General features: G+C 42.0%; 1 protein-coding gene across 2 annotated transcripts; it reads right to left on the reverse strand.

The window, feature by feature from the left end:
* Nucleotides 1–1,320: 1,320 nt before the first annotated feature.
* usf2l (upstream transcription factor 2, c-fos interacting-like) lies at nt 1,321–24,132 on the reverse strand. Of its 2 annotated transcripts, none has more exons than XM_079561965.1 (10): nt 23,861–24,132; nt 23,404–23,441; nt 21,662–21,768; nt 20,638–20,757; nt 18,357–18,510; nt 16,166–16,253; nt 3,216–3,274; nt 2,829–2,923; nt 2,589–2,717; nt 1,321–1,722 (listed from the first exon to the last, which is right to left on the reverse strand). In XM_079561965.1, exons 1-10 carry the CDS (start codon nt 23,893–23,895, stop codon nt 1,633–1,635), a joined length of 915 nt encoding a protein of 304 aa, XP_079418091.1. In that variant the 5' UTR covers nt 23,896–24,132; the 3' UTR covers nt 1,321–1,632. The 2 variants fall into 2 exon arrangements, with proteins under 2 accessions (XP_079418091.1, XP_079418090.1); XM_079561964.1 differs by having other exon boundaries at nt 2,820–2,923.
* Between the last annotated feature and the right edge of the window lie 28 nt (nt 24,133–24,160).

The raw sequence follows: 24,160 nt of genomic DNA on the forward strand, positions 1-24,160 counted from the left end.
GCCGACTGAGAGAAGATGTTGAACTTTGATACAGTTTTTGTTTCATGTTTGCTTCAACAATCAGAGAGGGGGTATTATGCTTTCTTCAGTCACATAGCACCAGTCTATAGCGCACTACAATGATGACCAAGCCTTCTGTTGGTCTGTAAATGGTCTGTAAATGCAGTAAAGCTCGGAGGCGTCTCCAGGAGGTGGGGGCGTTCCTAGGAGGACTATCCCCAAAATGGCCGCCATCAGAGTTTTTACAGATTACTCAAAAATACGTGAATGTGCCAAGGCAACACTTCAGGCATGTTTTTAATGAGGGAATGACAAAATAACATGATGTAAAGCTTGAAAAAGTCGATTTAGCATAATACCCCCCCTTTAAGCATGTCTGAATAGCGTCTTTGCAGTTAAAAGGCGGATTGGAACCATACAACTCTGGCTGTTCACACTGAACCACAGACTAGGGCGAATGCATGAGCACAACCGGAGAAGTTATTTTTTTTTCCAAGCGTGAACTCCGCGAATCCACCTTTTTGAATCTTTTCGCGGCGCCTCTCGGCAGGGGGGCCGCCCTCTCTCCGTATGTTCTCGCTCCATTTGAAGTGAAGCCACACTGAAATAGAACAGAGTGGATGAACACAAACATCCTTACATATATGGAGGCGCTGGTAATTCGGTGCTTTTCCCTCTCCTAGTTTGCCTTTTCAGAGCGCTCACAATACATACATGCTAACTGATTCATTAACTAGATTATCCCACGATTTCCCGTAGAATTATTTTTCCATATGTGCTGCAAAAATCAATGCTTTCAATCGAAATACATTAAGCTGGCAAGATATGTTTAATTAAAAGCGTCATCTCTTTTGTTTTTTGGCGGAGTCTAATTAGCTCATTCGTTTTGGTTGATCAGCGTTCTGCAATTTACCAGCTGGATCTTTCATTTCCCAAATTCGTAGATTTTTCTTTTCATCTTTCATCAAATGCCCCGAAAATTCAAGTATACCACTCGTGTCCCATCAAGCTCCCACATTGCACGTGCCGTGTAGAATTCTAACAGGAAGTTCTAACAGGAAGAGGCCACCTTTATACGGTATCGACTGGCAATGCTGCAAAAGTGCGTGCGAAGAAGACGCCGGCGCTGCTTCTTGTTAGTCTTTGGATAAAAGAGCGGGCTACGCTGTTGAGCATTCCGTGAACCAATCGGTAACTGGTCTCCGTCAGCAAGCGGACTAATAAATTAAAGCGGCGAAACAACTTAATACTGAATTCACACACACAAAAAAAAAAAACACAAAATAAAAGCATGAGCAAAATGAACAAAAGCAGGTGGAAAAAAAAAAAAAAAAAAAGGGAAAGGCAGTTCAGGGTTGTGCGAGTGACGCTCTCCGCCGGTGTGAGCTGGCAGTTTCTTGTCCGGTGGTAACGGGTGGGTCACCTCGACAGGGTTGGAGCAGTCAGGTGCGGCTCAAAATGGCCGCTGACGAGTTCCACGGCCGGGGACTTGAGGAAGGAAGGATGTGTTCATGACAAAAAACAAAAAAAGCAACAAAAAAAAAGCAATTCTTCAAAAGTGGTTCCCCCCCCACGCCGCCGTGAGCAGCGCGTGGGAAGTGTCAGAGTGGTGTGTCCCGCTCAGATGAGCTCTCACTGAGGAGGGGTCTCTCCCACCAGCTCGATGCCGTGCTGCTGGAGCTGAGCGCGCAGCAAAGCGTTCTCATTCTTAAGCTCCTCGATCTGAAGAACACAAAGTAGAAAAAAAGAAAAGAAAAAAAAAGAGGGAAAATGATCAACAACTGCGCCAGGCTGCCGAATTTACCTCAAAGTTTACAGCAGAAACTTTTCCATTTGAAGAGTGGCGCGTGGGTGGAGGGTAAGGTACAGTCAGAGATATAAAAGACAGATTAAAGACAGGACAGTGAGTGGCCTTTTTCAAACACACTGCTGTCCACCGGCGAGTGGATTATCACATCTGCAGCTACGTATGTCATCTGAGCTACATCTCCCCTGGGTGAAAGCCAAACTCACTGCCTCCCCACTGCGCTGCTGAGGCAGAGATTATGCTTTGAGCGTCAGAACAGGAATATATTTCTCAGTGCCTTACAGGCCTAGGATTCAAAAGGGAAGCGTCGCCTCGGAGCTGCGAGATTTGACAATAGTTTTGAGTGCATTAGCATGCACTTAGTTCTCGCGTAACCCCTGTGAGTACGATTCCCACAGTCTGTCAGACAGACTCCAGGTAACACGTCTCATTATATGAGTGCAAACGCTTTGATCCTCTTAGTCTGCCTGAGATGATCAGCAATAGAGCCTGCAATCTCTGGAGGTTTGTCTCAGAAATGAGGATTCACACAGCGCAGAGTTTGGGATGTTGCAACCATCTTAAAAGCTCACAACTATTCTGGGAGGAAGCAATCTTCACAGGCGCATACGGAGCTTCCTATGGCTGCCCGCTGGAAAAACTTTATTTATCCGCAATAGCAACCTGCTGGAAGGAACATTTGGGCTCATATTTGATTCAAAAACATTATTTCCTCCGTACTGAAGCTGAACGCGCTTCACATGAAGCGTGCATCTGTGAGTGACTTCAGACGGAGCCATACCTGCTGTCGGCAGAGCTCGTTGTCCATCTGTATCCTCTCCACCTCCTTCAGACTGTCCTGCAGCCGCTGGTTACTCTGCCTCAGCTCGCGGATGTAGTCGCAGGCTTTGGACAGGATGCCCCCTTTGCTCTAAATGGATACCAATGTGGATTTATATTCTGGATGTGCTTAACAATTGACTGAACATTCAAATGTACAGATGAGACCTTAGTTTGTTATAGTTAAACATACATCACTTACTGCTCCGGTCTTGGTGCTGTCCATGCTGCAGTCTGGTATGATCTTGGACAAAGTCACGATCCAGTTGTTAATTTTGTCCCTCCTCCGTCTCTCAACTTCCACAATTTCACATAAAAAAAAAAAGAAAAGAAAAGAAAAGAAGAAGAAAGTATTAGAACGACCTTGCAATGACATCATTATAAAGCAAACGTCTCTCTTTTCCTGTTGCGGAACCACTTAGAGCTTGTTTGTGCCAGGGAAAAGGGCTCGGTTGCCGCAGCCCCACACTGACCTCTAGTGCCCATTAAGAGACGCATGCTTTTGTGACTCCATAAAAAAAACTCTCCCATTGTCTTGCAAGAAATCGTAAAAAAGAAAAAAGGCGCAATCAAGGCGATAATTACCCACCTTCATTGTGCTGCGCTCTTCTCCTTTCATCTCGGGGCGCGCGAGGTCCGTCCATTTTCCTGCAGACAGGGGGAAAGTAAAATAAAAGGCATTCTTCTTCACACTTATGGGCATATCTCCCTCCCGTCTGACTAACATGCACCTTGGCACGGGTCCAGTCCAATTGCTGAACCACATCTATAATCCCTCTGCCTTAGAAAACTTGTTATCTTCAAACGCGCGGCCTTTGTAGCGGCGGCCGTCTCAGTGTGCATGCTAATTCGAGCGGCGAGGTGCTGTGGTCACACTATCAGGAGGCTACAGAGATTCATCTAACCTTTTTTTTATTCTTGCCGGCTGTCCTTTTAACAAGACGTGGCCCAGGGGGGGGGATGCTCGCGCTTTATTAGGCTGTAAAAGCAGTGCTTTCACGAACGGTGGCCAGGGATATTGTTTCTTTCCCTAATTATTGTTTTAATTACAGGAAACATGTGTTAAAATTAATTGGTCATTATGAGCGGAGGAAGGAATGGAGAGAAGAGGAAGTGGTGGCGGTAGCTTAGTCGGAGAAGCCTTTGTCTTTGAACCCAAAGGCTGGTGGTTCAAGCACCAGTGGCTCTTTGGGTGCCACAGCAGTTAGCGCTAATGTCTAAGGTTGCTAGTTTGATTCCCAGGCCTTTATTACAGACACGAGGTCCAAATAAAAACAAGAAACCAGTGTTGGGGGTAACGTATTACAACGAGTTAGGGATGGGCGGATCGATACCACAGTATTGATATATCAATACCAATACTTTTTAAGTATCGATATTGCCCAAAAAGCATCGATACTCATTTGCATATGTAAAAAGAAGGCGTGGCAGCAATTTTAAACATATATGGATGATTTACATCTTTGTTCTGAGCCAAAACAGTCCTCAGCAGCAGGGAATTGAACTAAGCCAGCCATATCATTCTGGTTTAGATTCTGTTTGTTCATGTATTTAATTTTATATTAACACTGTTTAATTAACCAGTTAAAGTATGTTAAAGTACTTCAAGGATATTTACATGTATTTTTTCTTTCCCTTTCCCTGTCAATCTTAAGTGAATGACGATGGACAGATAGTTTCTATTTCTACATGGTTATACGGAGCTTGTACATTTGGGTATAGTTGGTATAGCAGGGCTGAGCGATATTATATATATTTTTATGCACCATATGGTGTATTTATTTATTTACGACTGTAAATGATAAATCCTTTATTTTCATTATTTGGTAGCTGTAAATGATGAAATTCTTTGACATTTTGTACGATCATAAACAATTTATATCAATAAGTAAGCACAGACTCATGCATCGGTTTCCTGCATTAGTATAGCGGAAAATTTATGTGACGATCACTTGAATGAGAGATGAGGGGTAGGTTTACTATAAGTCTTGTTTTGTATTTTTTCTTTCTGTAAAATGTTGGCATACCTTTCTGCTCAAATGATTAAATAAATGAAAAATGAAATGAAGTAATCTAATTTTAATTTACCTACTAATTATACAACCAGTTTTAGAAATGTATATTAATTGAAATACATTCACCCATACAAAATGACCAGCATCGGTAGTGGTATCGAGAAAAATCACCCCAAAAGTATCGGTATCGCATCGAGTCCAAAAAATGTGGTACAACAAATGTGCGCCCTACAACAAGTTACGAAAATACATTACTTGTTTTAAATAACTAAGGAATAAAACATATATAGCAGTATTTTGTGCAAGTAATATTAGTCATTACAATTCAAGTAACTCAAGTTCCAAATGCATTTGACCTCAAAACCCTCCCGCCTTAACCCAGTGCATTTTCTCCAGTTCAGTTTTACCCAAATCTAGAAGCCTCTGGACTGTAGTTTACAGCCTATAGGCCAGTGCGTCATTTGAAAGCTAAGACCTACAAAACTAATTTAAACTGATCTTTTTCCTCGCATTTCTTTTACCCGTTTCTTGTTGCTCTTTTGTTTTGTTATTGTGCTGCCCTGTCACATTTTGTCGCTTTATTTCCCCCTTTCTCTCTTTAGTGGCTTTTTTTTACTTTTTTGTTGTACTTTCATCGCTTTTTTGTTGCGTTTATGTTACTTTTCTTTGCTCTTTTATGTTAATGCTTTTTTTTGTTGCATTTTCATCCTCATTTTCCTCTAATTTTTTTTAGATTTGGGTTGAGGTGAGGGTTACGAGGTTAAATGCAGCACCGTATCAAGTTGGAAGTTGGTGTTTAGGATCTGCCATTGTGTGTAGTTAAAGTTGTCAAAACAAAACGCGGGTAACTTGCCAAACACCGCAAGCAACACTGAAAAGAATCGAATCTGAAATGAGCACTACTTGAACCAGCCCAAGTACCACCAGTGGTACCAGTTTGAGAAGCACTGGTGTAATGGACTGGTGATCAAAAGCAGGGCCGCTGAAAGCCTTTTTGGTTCCCTAAGTTTAATGGTACGATGTCTAACTTGAAGCGCAAAATATATAGTGTCCTAAAATTGAATAACACTGAAGATGGAAACTAGCTTCGAGCTAAATCTTGTGTTTGATATTTGAGTGCATTACAGTGACAACAGTGGCAGGATATAACTACACTGCCTGAGCAAAAGAAAAGGAAGGTCACACGCTCTAATATTTGACTGCGGCGCCTTTAGCTTTGATTACAGCACCATTTCAACAAGCTTCTGCAATGTCAGACGATTCAATGTTGATAATTTTTCACCAAGATGTTGATTTGATGATGGGAGAGTGTCACCACTGCCCAAAGCCTTATCCAGCACATCCCAAAGATTCTCAATGGGGCCAAGATCTGGACTAGAGGTGGTCAATGTATCGTCTACGACAGCCATTCCCAAAGACTGTGACATCAGGGCCCCCCAATAACATAATTTACTCCATTTAAAGGAATTTGTTATTATTTTACAGCTAAATGCATTATTATTACTTACTCAGCAACATACAGGAATGACTATAGGCTGAAGGCCAGGTTAAAGTGGTACATCTTAGCAAATAAATGTAGATTGCAGACAAGCTTTAGGGAGATGCCTTGTAGTGCCTTTGAGGCCCTCCAAGGGACCCCGGACCTACTTTGGGAACCACTGGTCAACAAGATCACAATATCACGCACACGCAAAAACATACTTGATGTGAAGTCCCTCAAAAAAAAGTGTTTTCTCTTCCGTTGTTTGATCGAGACAACCGTCTTTTTGAGCGACTAAAGCAATCTAGATTTAGATCATTGCCAGCTCATGTTCACATAAATCTGATTGTTTGCAAAGATCTCGTTTCGTCATCTTCACCAAGAAAGTCCCCCAAAAATATTGAGATATTCTTTTTTGTCAATATCGCCCACTTTTGGTCGTGCTGATTCGCTTGGTGTTGATGAACCGAGACCAGCAGCGGCATCCCCAGCTAGTTCAATCCAAGTGGACACTTTTTTTTCTAGGGCCAGGCGGTGTATTTGGGAAACAGTGACATGGTTTAAATATATTACTGAAGCAAAGGCGATGTGTGAGAAAAAAAAAAAAAAGCCCACAAACTACATTCTTCCTCAATAATTCTTACAAAGTTCTTGTTCTCCGTCCCTGAGCACCTGAAGTCTTTATTCTGGGCCGGTGAATTTGTGGGCTAATCAACACGACTCCACATACTCCGCGATATCCGCAGCGGAGATAGGAAACCAAGCCAAACGGCAGCCTCGCTTGTATCGCAACACATCTTAATGGGATTTGGGCTGCATAATGGATTCAGCCTCAGTCTACTGTACTACGGCAATAAGAGAAAAATGTGGGCTGAATAAGTAAGGTAACAGAGCGGTGGGAATGTCTACGGGGATGTGGGACGTTGTTGAAGAATTTGACGGAAAAAAAACAAAAAAAAACAGCAGAGTCAGCCGCCCTCTGTTAAGGGTGGCCTGCCTGGTCATTTGGGAATCCTCCAGCGAAGCGATTCCAACCTTGAGCCGAGCGCGGGGGTTCGCAAACCTCGCTCACCAAGCACCAGCCTCACGGAAAAAAACGACTGAAACTTCCGCGCCAAGAAAGTTTAATATTTCAGCGCGACCTTGACACGAAACCAAAATCTAGGCGTTTCTTAATATTCATGTGACTAAATTTGTAAAAAACTAACCTAGAAACATTCAGAACTAGGCTGAACGGGGAGGGGGTGGGAGTGAAAAAGACAGATCCCCGCGTCGAACAGGACTCTAAAATAACAGCGGGAGAGGGTCCATTTATTGTTTCCGAGCAGAGAACAATGACCTAATTTTCGGAGTCCTAATGGAAATACGTTAGCCACGAGGCGCGCCGGCTAACAACAATGGATTGGGGTCATTGCCGACGAATGGCACATCAGAGAAGGAACGATGTGGGGGGGGGGGGGGGGGGGACGTGTCGGTGTGCTTTCTCATTCGATAACTTGTTCCATTTGCTCCAAGAAATTAAATCAAAACGTGTGTGTGTGTGTGTGTGTGTGTTGCGCCAACCGTCCTCTGCAGCGGAAACCTTCCAGCGCCTCCGTTTCATCTGCAAATGCAAGATAAGGCGGCTACTTTTCACTCATTTCGCTCGCCCGTCACAAAAATGTCACTTTCCTGGAAACGACTTGTGCTGAACATTTAAAAATGGCATAAATGATTGCGTGGATAAATATAAACAATCCCCCCCCCCCAAAAAAAAAAAAAGAGAGAGAGAGCCAGTACATGCAATGATGTGCAATTTCAATACAGGGCTTAAAGCAGTACTAAGTAACTCTTCCCCCTAGAGGCCATAAGTGCAACTGCAGGTGTCGTAGAAAGTTACGATTTTTTAACTTATTAATTGTCTTGGAGAGTAAATACTACAGCGACAGGAAAGGCGAAGGGAGAGAGGGTTACTGTGCATCCAATTATACAATGGTATAACAATGCTGTAAATACTGTTTAAAGTGACGTTAGCCCGCAGTTAGCTTTGCCCGTTAGCATGTTAGCTTCTTCTTCGTGATTCCATTAGTGTGTATTGCTTTCTCCGCACCGGTGGCAGTCAAGTTGCAAACATGGTTTTCTGGTCAGAGACACCAGGGGGAGATGAAAGACCCTCCAATCATCCCATAAACACCTGTATTACCCCCACAGGGACTACGGAAAGGATTTATTAAGGTAAACACGTTACTTAGTACTGCTTTAACCGAGGCTTTACCCAAATCGAAAAGCTTCCGGGCTGGAGCTTACGGCCTGTGAGCCGGTGTAAGGCCTCATTTGAAAGCTAAGGCCTACAAAACTGATGGTAACTTTTTCATCACGTGGTGTTTTTTTTTTTTTAATGCTTTTTTATCACTTTTTTTTTACACTATTGACGCTTTTTTCAAGAAGCTTTTTTTTTAGATGTGGGTGAAGCCAAACTTGACAAAGATACAAACGGCATCTCGTCATAGGAGGGGGCGGGGCTTCGCCAAGGGGGAAAATACAATCTTTAGAGAAACACAATTTTTCACTCTTTTTTTCCATTTTCTGGTGAAATATGAACGTATTTATCACATACAAATAAAGTCAAGTGTAAATCGGGTCCATGTGGATATTTTCTCACAGCAGATTGTTCTGTAGAAGTGAAAAAAAACGGCAGTTGTAGCTAGCACTAGCTAACCGTTAGCATTAGCCCGATGCTAACATGAAGCATCAAGTTAGTGTTCTCCATTATTTATGTATTTATGGGCTGTTGAACCTCTTTGCTCCTCTCCATGTCTTTGTTTCTTTATTTAGTAGAAAACTATATTCATAATTCAGCGTTTGTTAAAGTAGTTTTTGAATAATTAGAGAAAGTTTAGATTTTTCTCCAAATTGTTTTCCCCCTTAACTGTTTTCAAGCATAACCATATATGGGCGATGCCAGAGATGCCGTCTGTATCTATAACGTGCATTGTTCAGGAGGAAGAGGTTGAGCAAGAAGCTCATTGAGAAACTTTTCAAAAAGAAAAAAATTAAAGTAGATAAATAATCTCAAAAATCGTGAGGAGGTCAGTAGAAATGTGCCCAAATTCAGGGCAACGTTTGGTAGAAAGACAACGCTGACAAAAACGTGAAAAGAACATGTTGGAGCAGATTATAGCTCCAGCTTTGTTTATCATTTGAATGTCAGATGCAACAGTAAACAAGGGCCACATTTTCCACCTGTGTGTGTCAGTGTTAAAGTGTATATATCTAACCTACTTGTGGGAAGCCTTAGCATCGACTCTTCCCGCTATAAAATTAAAATAACATGTGTTTTGAAAAGTCATCAACCAGCCTTGGACTGTGTTGTTGTTTGCATCTCAAAGTGAAGGTGGAGCGTGATCTGCAGGCAGCAGCGGGATCTATCAATATTTTAAAAAGCTATGCAAGAAGTTGTAATAAAAGCGGTGTCCAGAATGCCTTAAAGTGATAGTCTGTAAGATTGAAAAATGAGAGAATTTTCAAAAGTAAATAAATCAAGTTTGCCCCTCCAGATGGGACCTGAAAACCACTCCCAGTTTGCAAAATGAGGAGAGAGAGAAAGACATTTCAAATAACTGGACCTGACGGGCCGGTTCACAGGAAAGCTCGTCTCATTGGTCAAAGTGATTAAGTGATGGCGCCGGGAATTCTGATTAGTTGCTGAGATCAGGATAGGAAAGGACTTCAGAAAAAACATCATTATTTAACATTCCTTCTTTTATGTCATATTGCTGGCTCACGCGGTCAATTATACACCATCTATTGAATGTGTCAAACATTTAAACCTGCGTAAGGTGTAGAGGTCCGCCGATATATATTGGCCAGCCGATATTTGGGGATTTCACAAGATTGATTAGTGGCCGATCGAGAGCCGAAAAAAGCTAATATCTCCGGGATGCATTGGAAAGAGTGAGGGCTTTAAAATGAGTCCTCCCACAACTCCCTAGGCCTCAGGGGAACAGAGAAACATTGCAATGAAAATGGATTAGATACAAGTTTATTAAATATAAGTTTCACTAAACCTGAGTCAACATGGACATGCTGCATGTCATTTTGATGCATTTCTGATTGCCTAGTTAGCAACAGCATGCTAATGCTAACGGCAACTACTCAAAGCTGGGACAGAAACTATGATTGAATCACCTAAGTAAATAAACCGGTCACTGCTGGAGTGGTCAAGTATTTATGTTTTTACCGAATTATAGACCAGACATTTCAAACAATCGGCCAAAAATAATCAGTCAAAAATCAGCATCAGCCAGTAGAAATCACAAAAAATTGATATCGGCCTTAGAAAACCCCATATAGGTCGACCTCTCGTAAGGTGCACTATGAAACTTTTTATGTAAAACAAGAAAAAAAAAGGTGACATCAATTCGTATTTGACCTTTCGGAGACCCACCAGATGAATGGCCGGTTAGCACAGCACCTTTATAATCCCCATGGCCTGTAGGACGCTGCATTCTATTGTTTTTTTAGGTTTTGTCACTGCTGATTGAACCATATCCACCAGAAATCCCAAGAAACCTGAAATTAAATTGATCCTGAAGCACCAATATTAGCCACCGGGATGGAAAGTGAAAGGCGCCAAGCGAACCCCCCATACAGACGCCGGATCACTGAAATGTCAACACGCACTAATATAAACTTCTTCTTCTTTTTTTTTTACATAAAACGTTGCATAGTGTGCCTTTGACATTCCTTCCTTTATGTCACGTTGTAGGCCCAGACGGCCAATTCAAAAACAATCTATTCAATGTGTAAATAACATTTAAACTTAAAGACTGTCACTTTAAAGGCTTTTAAATGCAGAGGTGCTGATCTAATCCCAGAAAACATAGGATCCAGGTATGTTTATGACAAGGGAATAATGTTCAAATCGGCCTCTCCGACAACCACCCCCCCCACACCCTCAACTACATGAGCCATAATGATGTATACAGAAAGTGTGAATATATTAATTTGAAATCACTTGCAAATGACCATCTTCTGCTGTTGTTTGCATTTCAACTTTTCGAGCACAGAGACAGCCTGTGAGGCGCGGCCCACACAGCTGCTCCGCAAAGCTCCCTCTTTGCCGCCGAGCGGGGAAAGCACTTCTGCTGTGCGCAATAAACACCGAGCCATCTTCTGAAAAAGTACCGCGGCGGCTGCCAAACCCGGCGTGAATCTATAGCTGTCCACAAGAAAAAGGAGCTTAATTCTTCGCGATGCGTGCAACTTTCAGAACTCTCCCAGGATCCTACAGTGCCATCCGCTCAATCCCCCCCCCCCCCAAAAAAAAAAACTGGCGAGCGATGAAAGGGGAGCCGCGTCGACATCATTGTGTGCGCGTCTCTGTGTGAGTTACTCGTGAAAATAAAAGTGTCTTTATGGAGGAGCTAAATGAAGGCCAGTGTTGTCGATTCGGAGCCCGTTATCTTATCTGGGAGCGGAACGGAACCCGGCAATCATTTTCACAAGTGGGAGGGCGCTGCAGAATGGGGAGATTCACAGAAGAGCGTGATCGCGTAATTTGAAGAAGTCATGTGTTCGGCAGTGAGGGATCCGCGCTTTTAACGCTGCGGTAAAGCCAATTATTGACTGATGGCGAGTTGTACGCGCATTAGACACAGCTACTGAGTCATCGCGCCTCTTTCGAAAGCGCCTCCAACACGGATTTCTGCATTAATTGTTTCCAATGTAACCCGCCAAATCGCTATACACCAGGGTTATGCAACTGGGTTCAAATCCCTCAATTTAGTCCAGTCAGTAAAGCCACACAGCGTAACATTTCAACTAGACACTCTAATACACCTTATGTGGGATTTTGGGAGCTCTGTGATGAACAGAACTGAAATAAATGACGAAATGACAAACATGGAAAAATCACGATCTGGACATTTCATCGCATTCATTCTCTTAAAATAACGATAGTCGATGTTCTTTTTCTCAAGCCCCTGTTTCCAATCACAGCCCAGTGAAGAGAGTGAAATGAGGGAGACAGTTTCATAAAACGTGTTTCATAAAACCTGCGATATCTCCGTTTCTAGGGGGGGGGGGGGGAAACAGTGATTTTGATCAAAACTAGCCTCTGTTTAGCTAAGGATTTATCAGGAACCGAGGCACGAAGACTTAAACTGTTTTCAACTACTGAGAGCTTAGAGTCTCATCTTTCATACGAGCCACAGCATGGGTCCATAGGTATTACATAGAATAAGATGTGATGCTACAAATACAATGAAAAATGTTCTGGCACCCTACAGCTAAATCCCCAAAACAGCGCGGCACTCAATGTGTTCATTGGTTAGTTCCTCGTCCAAATCCAAATCTCATTGCCTGTTGCTAAAAAGCATTTCCTATGTCTGTGTTTTGTATTGCCGGCAACAGCATAATCCAAAATGTTACGCAGTGTGCCTTTAAGTTGGTGTCAGATGCTGAAAATGTAAGAGAAACCGTTCCGTTTCACAGACGAAGAATTGAATTTACCACGGGTCTAAACTTATGAATGTTCAAAATAGTCCAGCAATGAATCAGAGCGATGCAATGGTTCTCTTGACTTGCCTCAATATTATGAAATCTTTTATTTTTACCCCAAGTACCCCCCCAAAAAAACTGTTTAACCTGCTACCCGGCAGTCCTACCCATTACCTTCACAATCCTTACCAGTATAGACCAAAATATGATTAAATATTTCAAGGACAAGTCATTTAAAGAAACTCACTTCACTCCCCCCCAGGTTTCCCAGGTTACAAAGGTGCTCTACTTTACTATTGTTAAAGCATTTCATTAAAACAAAAAAACACATTGAGTCTCTGCTCAGGTGAGCCTGCTGTTAAGCTTAATAACAGCAATCAGCTGCGTGAAGGCCGCAGTGGGAAAGCGCGCGGTGGGAAGCATGTGATGGGTGATTAAAGCGGTTGCAGGTAGTAAATATGAGGATAAACAGCATATAAGAGGATTAAAAAAGGAAGAAAAGGGAAAGAGGACGGCAACAATAATGACCTCTGAAGCGTCGTAAATCCTCCGTGTAAGAGGCTTTAGCACTGTATTAAACACATAGGCAACACTTCACAAAAGAAGTGAGCTGCACTTGGACTGACTGATACATGTAACCGAGAGCAGCGACCAATGGACATGATCCTCACAAATCTAATTTAGGAGGATTCAGTTCAATTTCACTGCCTCAGCCCGTCCTATTGGGAGCGTGTGATATCGGGACGCTTTCTTCATATTGATCTCAAATTAAACTCCAAACTCCAAACCATGTGTTTTAATCGGCTCTAGACCCGTTCTTTAAATAATCCCTGGCCAATAACAGCAAACCGAGGTAAGATTTAATTGAAGGCACCCGGCTTAACAGTTTGCCAGCATTAAAAAACATGCTCCGAATGACCAGCATGACAGAGATTGTTTTTTTAGATATTTGTTTTGCATTGGATAATCATAAAATGGATTTGAATGGACCTAACCTGTTTAAATTTCATATGTGGCCGCCTTTACTCAGCTTCTCCATGGAGACGAGCTGGGGACATCATTCATGTATTCATTTATTCATTTGAGCAGAAAAGTAGTTCACACATCTTTTACAGAAAAAAGAAAAGAAAAAAGACTTGTGCTCAAAAGGAGTAGGAAGAAGTTTAGAGAACTTATATAAACCCACCCTTACGTCCCGCTCCAGTAAAGTTTAGTCAGGTCTGAGGAGAGGCGCTCACAGCAAACACACTTCTGTTTGGTCTTTTTTTTGGTATTTATCAACAATAAAAATATATTTAATGAAATAAATGATTGTATTTTATTCTCTTTATTGGGTGAAATGTTACGTGGTGCGGGTTTAAGGTTCAATTTTACCTTTTCGAGTCATGAGAACTCAAAGCAAATGTTTTCTTTCAACTAAAGGTTTTTTGTTTGAAATCATAGCACAAATTCTGATTATCAAAGCACTTCTTGATCATTTTATCTGATTTTGTGTAGTTTTGTACAAGCGTATGCCTTCAACTTTATTTCTCATTTGACTTTTTATATGGGTTTGGGTTAGGTTTGGGCGATGTCCCCTTAACTGGTAGTTGACAATGTTGACAGTGAATCATTGTGAAGGACAATATCATCATCTATCACCACCAAAAGTATTTTGTATTTTGTTTATGTTAGGAAAACTGTGGGATTGCAGGATAAATGGATCTAAACTAAACATGATCCGAACAGAGTCATGGAACACGAATTTTGGCAAGAGAAAAGTGTTAAAACTCGAAAAAGAGCAGCGCTGCGTCTTTATTCTAATTACGGCTAGTCATATCTCTGGTAGGCTACATGCATAATAGTTAAATATTGGTGATGTAATTTACAGTGCAATCCCTACAAAGTTGTGAGGTTGACTAGGCCTACAGAAGATCAGTGCGTGTTTCTGACAGGAGGGGGCGTGGCATCACAATGGTGGCTCTCCATCGTGTTGTTGCTCATCCATCACAATAACAACCCTAGCATGTGTGCTCTTATGTTCAGTCAATTCATGCTCGTTCCATTGGCTCTTATTTCAGAGATGGCCCAAGCCTACTCAGGGTTATAAACTGTCTTCATTTTAGCACTTCAAGATAGGGAAGCTTTTAAAATGTAGCCAACATAATGAAACAGCGATGACATTTGTTATAACTCTTTAGGATCTTTAGGATCATTTACTTAAAAATACTGAATCAAGATCAAAACAGGGAATAAAGCGATGCTAATGTAGAAATGTGCCAATCTCCCTCAGATTGGAATCAATTGTAGCTTATGGACACTGTTGTCCAATGCTACGACAACAATGTTTTGTCGAATTCATTAAAGTCGCTCAACCCTACATGGGCACCAGAGAGAGAAGGTCTTAAAGGGATATTTCAGGATTTTTGACATAGGGCCTCATTTCCTAGTTATCCAGAGCGTTGCTGATTTCTGGAGATTCCACAGTGCACCTGAGACAAATCATTTATAATGCCAGACTAACCATTAGGGCTGAAACAACTAATCGATTAATCGACAACTAATCGATTACTAAAACAGTTGTCAACTATTTCAGTAATCGATTAATCGTTTTCTAGTAAACACAGACTAAAATAGAGCAAAAAAGACATGACAATTATGTATTTTGGATGAAAACCTACTTTGTTTTTAAAGTTAGGGTCTGCCGTGTTTTGCACATTGTAAATTTCATAAATATCTGTGCTAATTCTGCTTCTGATTGGACGAGACAAAGACAAAGAGCCTCCTACAAACGTTTACTTTAAGTTTCAACATGTCCTCAAGCAGCGCCACTTTAGCGTCATGTGATAAAAAACAACAAATACAATTTCCATGCACCTTTCACAGCCAAGCGATTAATCGATTAATCGTAAAAATAATCGGTAGCTTAATCGATTACCAAAATAATCGTTAGTTGCAGCCCTACTAACCATATACAGTGGGGAAAAAAAGTATTTGGTCAGTTTCACATAGACATTCTATTGGATTTTGGCCAAATACTTTTTTTCCCCACTGTAAATGTCTGTGTCGATAGAATAATTTTTGGAATATAACTGACCTGCATCACATGAATGATCGCATTTTGAGGGACTATTTTCTAGCAGATCACTCCGCCGCTGCGTAGCTTATACAACCACGAAGCTGATGCTGCTCAAATATAAGGTCTTTTAAATGCAAAATGTTTAAAATTACTCTATCGACACAGACATTTATATGGTTAATCTGGTGTTATAAGTGATTTGCCTCAGGTGCTCTGTGGAGCGGGTCAGACTGTTTTTAATGCAGGCTAGCTGATACCATAGAAATGCGCTAGCCCTGCATTAGCCTAGCGCCACAAAACTCTTCAAATATAACAACTGCTTGATTTAGAAATATCTCCAGAAATCAGCAACACTCTGGATAACAAGGAAATGAGGCCCTATGTCAAAAATCCTGAAATATCCCTTTAATGCCTCCCCGTAGAATTGAGTAAATCATGCCACATCCTTAATTCGAAAACATTTCCCACATTGATCAAACACTTAAAACCGCTGCTTGGATACTTACGTGGAAAACTGCTGCGTATGAGGAGCGAGGTTTCTCTGTGCGCCTGCCTGTAAGACGTCAGGGGGGGTCATCATAACATAGAACTGCCCTGGACAAACGACAAAAAGCGAGATTTTGAGCAACAGCACTTTTACTTCACAATGCATGATGACTCTAACAATGCTGTGTTCTGCAGAGCGCTGGTGCTGCCGTGTGGAAGGCTCAGCTATTCGCATTCACAACACTTGGCCGCACAACAGTGTCGCTCAGTGGCACTAACAAGCGCCGCCGCCGCCGCTCACTTCAGAGGAGGTGGCAGCGTGGAAAGCTCCTCGACTTTATCCAGCAGCGCATGGCTCGGTCGGAGTGTCATGGCTGCCTAAACCGCTCAGAGCTCTGGGGGGGGAAGAAAAGCACTTATCTTTGCTAAAAAGGCAGGGCTGATACAGGCTAAACTCGGCTGGATTGTTTGTTGTCCTCTAGTGTTTCCACCGTCCAGAATCTCTTCTCATCAGTGAAGTGTTCTCACATGATTGAACATGGCGGGGAAAGTAGAAGTCAGGGGGTTCAATCGCTGACTCCTTTTACAAAGTTGTTTAATAAGTAGAAAAAATCTAATAAAAACAGGCCGTGAGGTTATGGTCATTTGCACTTGAGAGAAAATGAGTTTTAATATTTGAACAAATGCTGGATTCCACTTGGTGACAGTCTGAGTCAATTATTGTCACGATGACACCGGGCCACGGCCAAAGCATCTGCAATAGTTTGACAGCCAAATGTGCAGGAGAGTAGGGCTGGGTACCGTTTAACGATACCAGTTCGGCATCGGAAAAAAAGAAAAGAGAAAACGATAGAAAGCAGGTGCTGAAATACATATCTTATATCTTTAGATCCAAGTTATAATGCTGTTGGTCCAGGGACTGCATTAAAGGAAGTAACTTGTTGTTTCAGCTCAAATTGTTGTCACCCATTTTTGCCCAATTTATATAATTTCCCCCCCATTTAAAAAAAATATATAATAAATTGCGTAATGTTCACCCCATCCTTATTCTTGCCCCATTTTGTCTTGTTTTATCAAAAAAAATTCCACAGTAATGTCCCTGTTTTCCCCCACTTTTTCCCAATTTTTATTTTTGCCCCACACCTCCTCCCTATTATTTATTTTTACACATTTTTTCCTTTTTTTGCCACATTTTTTCCCAATTTCCCGCCCATTTTTCTACACATTTCTTGATATTTGAGTAGGGCTGGGTGATATGGCCAAAAAAAGAAAATCTCTCAATTTTTTTACTCAGTTTGGACAATTAGGATTTTAATTGATTTGATTTGAAATAAACTTTAAAAAGTCTCCTGATCTTTCATATGAAGAAAATTGCTCAGAGTCCTGGTCATCATAATGCAGCTACAATTAGGCCCATTAAGATAACATAACCCTTTATTTAAAAATGGTTATTTCTGTGTTAGACATTCCTTGTCTGCTCTCAAAAGTAAAACCTATTAATTAACTTTTCAAAAGTGTTTTAGTTTTATCGCCTTCATGCTTCTACTGTGATTGACAACCGTCTCCATGGAGACTCAAGGGGCGGAGTTAAATGGTCCACTCAGAGTGAGAGAAAGGCACAGGTGGGAAAGAAAACTCCACCGCGTCCTCTAAAAACACAACACGCGGCCTTTGTGAAGCAGCAGATCGTCAGAAAGTCGCCGGCTTCAGAGTGTCTAAATCAATTTAACGATTTAGCCATTTTCCAAATCGTCGGTTTTTAAAAGCATGCCCAGCCCTGCATTGGAGATGAATCAGATATTGTAAATCTGCAGAACCACACATTATTGTTCTGTTTTCCGGTCCTAGACGACAAACATTTTAGTATAGGTATCAGAAAAAGATATCATGCATCATTCTGGTATTTATAAAATGGTACCCAGCCCTACAGAAGAGTCCTGTTCTTGTGTCTCTTTCACTGTTTAGTCAAAGATGGCCCGGTAAAGGTCTGGTTAAATACAGGCTTTGGACGTGCTTAAGATCTGGACTAAACCAGAAAAAACAAACAAATGCATTATTAAGTATAAATAATAAACAAAATGATCTGTTATGAAAATGAATAAAGTCAAAAATTGCAGCTGACCCCGAGGACCACCTGAAAAAGTCTTGAGAACCACTGGCGTAGACTTAATAGCAGTGCCAACTCAAAAGTGAGCCGAGGAGCAGACTCACCCCCCGCCTGAGTGAGTGTGGGGTCCGCGGCGGCCTGCACAGACACCGTCCCGTCGCTCACTGCTGTCGCGGGGAAGTAGGCGAAGCGTGTCTCCCCTCCCACCGCCTCTCCCGCCGGGCTGCCTCCATTACTAAAAGGGTTCTGGATCACGGCCTGCGACAGAGATGTGCGAGAGACCGGGGAGAGATTCAGCAAAGAATGAAGTCACAGCGGGGCTAAAAGCGCATCTCACTATATGTCAGACTGGATATTGGAGTCAGTCCGCACTGCTCCCCCCCCTGAGAGAGGCGCGGGGTGGGCTGACAGCTGGGGGAGCAGGGGAAAGTGTGGGAGTGCGGCGGGGTAAGAGGCCATCAGTAAATGAGTCCAGAAGACCTCCAATACAAATTCTTATTAATAATATAAGTCATTTGTTTCTCTGCATTGTTTAAAGTGAACAACACGCAATGCAATCGATTTTCTTGAAGTTTAAACCATGTTCTAACGTTGTTGTTCCCTCGCCAAAGACAGATCTGTTAACCTCTTAACCCCCACCTGAACCCAGTGTTAATTTGGAAATCATATTTTAATTTAGTTTTAGTTTTAGTCTTTTGACTAAAATGTAATTTCATTTTAGTTGAGATTTAGTCTAATAAATCTTTTCAATTTTAGTCCAGTTTTAGTCGACTAAAATTGCATGTCAATTTAGTCAACTAAATTTAAGACTAATTTAGTCTTATAATCATATTTAATCTTGTTCCTCTGCTTCATGGAGCTGCTCTCACATTAACAAAGCACAGACCTGTTCATTTGGCAGAGAATTTACATGATCTGAGGCTCTTTCAGACGGTCAATACAAGTTTGGATGATTTTAGTCTCTCCTTTTCATTTTTATTTAGTCTTATTTTAGTCGACTAAAATATCTGGTCATTTTAGTCATAGTTTTAGTCTCATGAGAAACTTTTAATTTAGTTTTAGTCCAATTTTAGTCGTCAAATATATCACTTTGACTAAAATTAAGACTAAATATTTTAGTCGACGAAATTAACACTGCCTGAACCAAGCATATTTTCAAATAACAAGGGTGAAAAAGTGACAAATACGCAACAGAAAAGCTGCAAAAGAGCAACAGAAAAATGTGATGAAAATGCTGGGAAAAAATGTCAAAAACGTGAAAAAAAGAAAAGAAAAGAAAAATGTCGTATCCAATCCGGAAGTTTTTTTTTTAACTCATTAATTGTCCGTGAGAGTAAATACTACGCTGACATTGTACATTGTGCAACAACTCAATTACACAATGGACATCATTTTTCTCACTCAAACTTGGCAGTAAATACTGTTTAAGTGGTGCTGGCCCGCAGTTAGCTTTGCCCGTTGTTAGCCTGTTAGCTTCTTCTTCGTGATTAGTGTGTATTGGTGGCTCCGACCCGTAGGCAGCGAAGTTGCAATTGTGGTTTTCTGGCCAGAGACACCAGGGGGAGATGAAAGACCCTCCAATCATCCCATTAATACTTGTATTACCCCCAGAAGGACTACAAAAAGGATTTATTAAAAAGTTACGTAGTACTGCTTTAATGCTTACAGACAGTATGACATCGCAGATATGTAGGATTGTTTCAAAACGTTTATAATAGACAAATTATTGACAGCATGTGTATCTTCTGTGTATAATTATGTGTGTCTTTCAATTGCATGAAGACATTAAAATAAATAAATAAAGATCACACTAAATGTACTAGGATCTTGCCTAGGTTCTTTAACCCCTTAACCGCCTTAATCAAGCACATTTTCTCCAGTTCGTCTTCACCCAAATCTAAAGGCTTCTCGACTGGACACTATACAGCCCATAGGCCAGAGTAACGCCTCATTTGAAAGCTAAGACCTGCAAAACTCATCCAAGCTTCCTCCTTGTTTTTGTCATCACGTTTTAGTCGTTTTGTTGCGTTTTTTCATCACATGTTCATTGCTTTTTTAACGCATTTTGTTTTGTTTTCAGTAACTGATCAAGCCACAAAAATGTCACCAAAACGTGTGTCAAAAACTTGATGAAAACAAAACCGAAACCCACCGTGATGAGTGTTTTTCGTCATACTCATCACGAGGAGGAAGAGGTTAGGGCGGGGGTTAAGACACTAAATGAATTGTGGCCATTGAAAAAAAAAAAAAAAAAAAAAAAATTCAAGTCAATGTCATGAACAAACGGTAACATAAATGAACTAGTAAAGACTGCAGTCTGTGTCTAACATTTGTGAAATACTATTTTATTATCGACAAACATGGGCATATTTGAAAGGATATTACCTGAGCAACAGCCTGAGGGGCTCCGGCAAACGAGGCTGTGGACACCACACTCACTGCTCCTCCTCCCTCATCTCTGCCCTCGCTGTGCTGGTCTGTCACCTGCACCACTCGGTAAGTTACCTGCAGCATGGGCACACACAAAAAAAAACAAAAAAAAAGCTGAAAACTCACCAGCAAACAAGTAAAGCAATCCTTGAAACATTCCTTAAAATCGCCTAAAAACGCCTCACCTGACTCGCCGATTTGTTTATCATGTCAACTCCTTCCGCAAAAACCAAACTCTTTGCCTAAACGGGCCCGGCTGCTCCGGCGTCGGCTCTTATCGCGTCGCCAGCCCGCTCCGAATGCTTACTCTGGAGAATGCGCCTGATTTAATTGGGGCCGAAATAAGTTGTCGAAAATGAGCTTGTTTGTCCCAAGAATCACAGCATTTGTATCTTCCCATCATGTGACTCTCCTCCTGACTGACATGTGACAGGGGCCTCGTGCCAATCATAGCGCAGATTGCAATCACATGATCCTCTCACACTTGCCTTGTTTACAGCCCAAATAAGCCGCATGGGAGACTTTGGTTAATTTTATTGCGGGAAAATTGCTGAAAAATGGGCGTGTGCGGCAAACATCGCTGGGTTATCGCTCGTATTGGTTTTGTTTTGCCTTTTCGTTTGAATTTTTTTTTCCACTGACCACCTCGACTGGCGCTGAAAAGAGCGGCACGCGAGGAGAAAAACCCCTGGACAAAGTCACCGGTCAATCATGGGACTGAGAAAAACACACAAACCTTTAAGGCAATTTCAAAACCGCTAACCTCCTGACTTGTGTGGCTTTGCAACCGGAGCACGTGGCTTGAAAGCATTAGAACACCTTCACACACACACGCACTTCTCTAGTTTGCACTTCACACAAACATCCTCATCAGGCCTGGTAATATTCAAGCTAAAACAAGACATCCATTTGGGGAGGATGACAAGCGTGCACAATCAAAGCTTGAAGGTGGGAAAAAAGAAAGTGCAAAGACCCATACCTGCCCACCTTCTGCACGGAACTGATATTGTAGGTTATGGTCGCCAAAATGTGCAGCCTGTGGAACACCAGCTATTGTCACACCCGCTGGGACGTCTCCTGTTCGCTCTGTGGGAAGAAGACACAAAAACACGGGGGTAAGGAAAAGAAAAGACGTGTGAGCAGTTGTACAGTTATGGTACACAAGCGGCTTGACGTGGCACTCGGCTGCTCTCTACAGTTACCGTTTCATTTAGAGTCATTTTTATTGACGGTGTGTCATCTTTTGTGGGGGTTTAGAATCTTGTGGTTTTGTCCTACTTTATACCTGGAATAGTCCTTTCCTAGATTAGATCTGGTGGTGCTAAGAAAGGCGAGTTCCCGGTGAATGGTCATTCTTCTGATCTCGGAAGCTAAGCAGGTTGGCTCTGGTTAATATGAGAGATGTGTGGAATTAATAAAGTTCAGGGTCAGGGGGACTTTTTCGGTGGCACTTGGTGTGAAATGTTTAAGAGCCACTGAAACAGACATGCAAACTGGGCCAGGGGCTGGACTGGGACTGAAAAACAGCCCTGGACTCTGACCAGCCTGGCCCAAATTAGCGTAAATGTGCACTTACCACTCGCCTTAAAGGAATAGGCCACCGTTTTTACATACTGAGATATGTTCTTACCTAACCTTAGTCGAGTTAATATATCCCCGTCTGGTCTTTGTCCGTGCGCTCTGCCAGGCAAACGGAGCACATACGCAGCCTCTCCCACATGTCACATAGCTCCAAAAAAGCTCACGATAGAAGCTACCAAGCTCTTCCACGTGTTCCCTATTTAAATAAAGTATATAGCATGTCGATTTTATAAGCAGATTAAAAGGGGGACTATATTGTGAGGCGTAATGATACGAGGAGCAAAACGTCCGTGCAGTAACTCCTAAAGACTTCCCCGCTCACTTCCGTCAATAACCTTTAGGAGTTACTGCGCGGACGTTTTACTCCTCGTATCATTACACCTCATAATATAGTACCCCTTTTAATCTGCTTATAAAATCGACATGTTACATTTCTGTGTAAATATACTTCGCATGAAAACACTTCACGTAACTTTATTTAAATAGGGAACACGTGGAAGAGCTTGGTAGCTTCTATCGTGAGCTTTTTTGGAGCTATGTGACATGTGGGAGAGGCTGCGTATGTGCTCCGTTTGCCTGGCAGAGCGCACGGACAAAGACCAGACGGGGATATATTAACTCGACTAAAGTGAGGTAAGAGCATATCTCAGTATGTAAAAACGGTGGCCTATTCCTTTAACGGAGCGCAATTTCTCCAGTTCGGCTTTACCCAAATCTAAAAGCTTCTCGGCTGGAGAGCAACACCTCATTTGAAAGCTGAGACCTACAACGTTTGTCAAGTCGCCGCATTTTTTGTCATAGTTTTGTTGTTTCTTCATTACTTTTTGTTGTGTTTTTGTCACATTTTTTTGTCATGGTTTTGTCACGTTTTTGTGGCCTTTTCGTTGCTTTGTTGAAGTGTTTTTGTTGACTTTTCATCACATTTTTTGTCACTTTTTTTGTTGCTTTTCCGGCACTTTTTTTGTTTGTTTTCATCCTCTTTTAGATTCGGGTAAAGCTCGGTGGCCCTTCTGTGCTCTTCCAGAATGGACATATGGCCAGTCCGCCCCTGAACTGGGCTGTGTGTCGAGGCTTGGTGATGTATTTGTGATTTAGTTGACGATTACCTCATATAATAACATTGCTTCTGCATGTTCTCACCTTCCGCCAGTACAGCCTCCTCGTCGTGCTTTTCTTGACTGTGAAGTAGGTAAAAGTTCAGAATAATGCACACAAGTGAAGTAAATGATGTGCAAGAACTAATTCATGTTATCATTACGGTCATGCGACAATGCGACACATTCAACGATCAAAACAAACACCAGTGTCCTCAAGTTACCCAGATCAAGAGTGCGCAAATTTGGTCAAAGTTACTTAAAAAGCTCACTCGTGCTAACTTCATCCGAGTCGTTACAAATAGAGGCTTGAGATTAGAGTTAAAGACACGACTGGCTTTGTTTTGATGATTGGTCACGTGCAAAGTATTTGAGTACGTCTTAAAAAGTCCAAAAACTTACTTTTCATCACTTTAGCCTAGGCCTTTTAATCTTCGTAAACTAGGGCTCGCATTAGCATGCTGTGGCTACAGGCTAACTCAAGTTAGCCGACACGGAGTTACCTTGTGTTTTCCAGACTCTGTTCGAGCATATCCATCAGGGTGAGGAGGATCAAAAGTGATATTCGGTGACACAGACGGAGATGGTGGCGCTGATCACGGGAACAAACACTCGGGTCATGTGAGAGAGACGGCCCAGGACACGTGAGGACAGCTCGGGAAGATGGAGACCAATGTGGAGAGACCAATGTGGAGAGACCGCTGTGGCTGAATATAGTGAACCGAGGGTGAACCTAACCCGGGTTTTCTGCTTCAGTGGGTCGCACTGGAGGGTGGAACTGTTGCAGAACTGTTTCCTCCTAG

This window comes from Gobius niger, assembly GCF_951799975.1.
Source record: "Gobius niger genome assembly, chromosome: 8".
NCBI classification, from domain to species: Eukaryota; Metazoa; Chordata; class Actinopteri; order Gobiiformes; family Gobiidae; genus Gobius; species Gobius niger.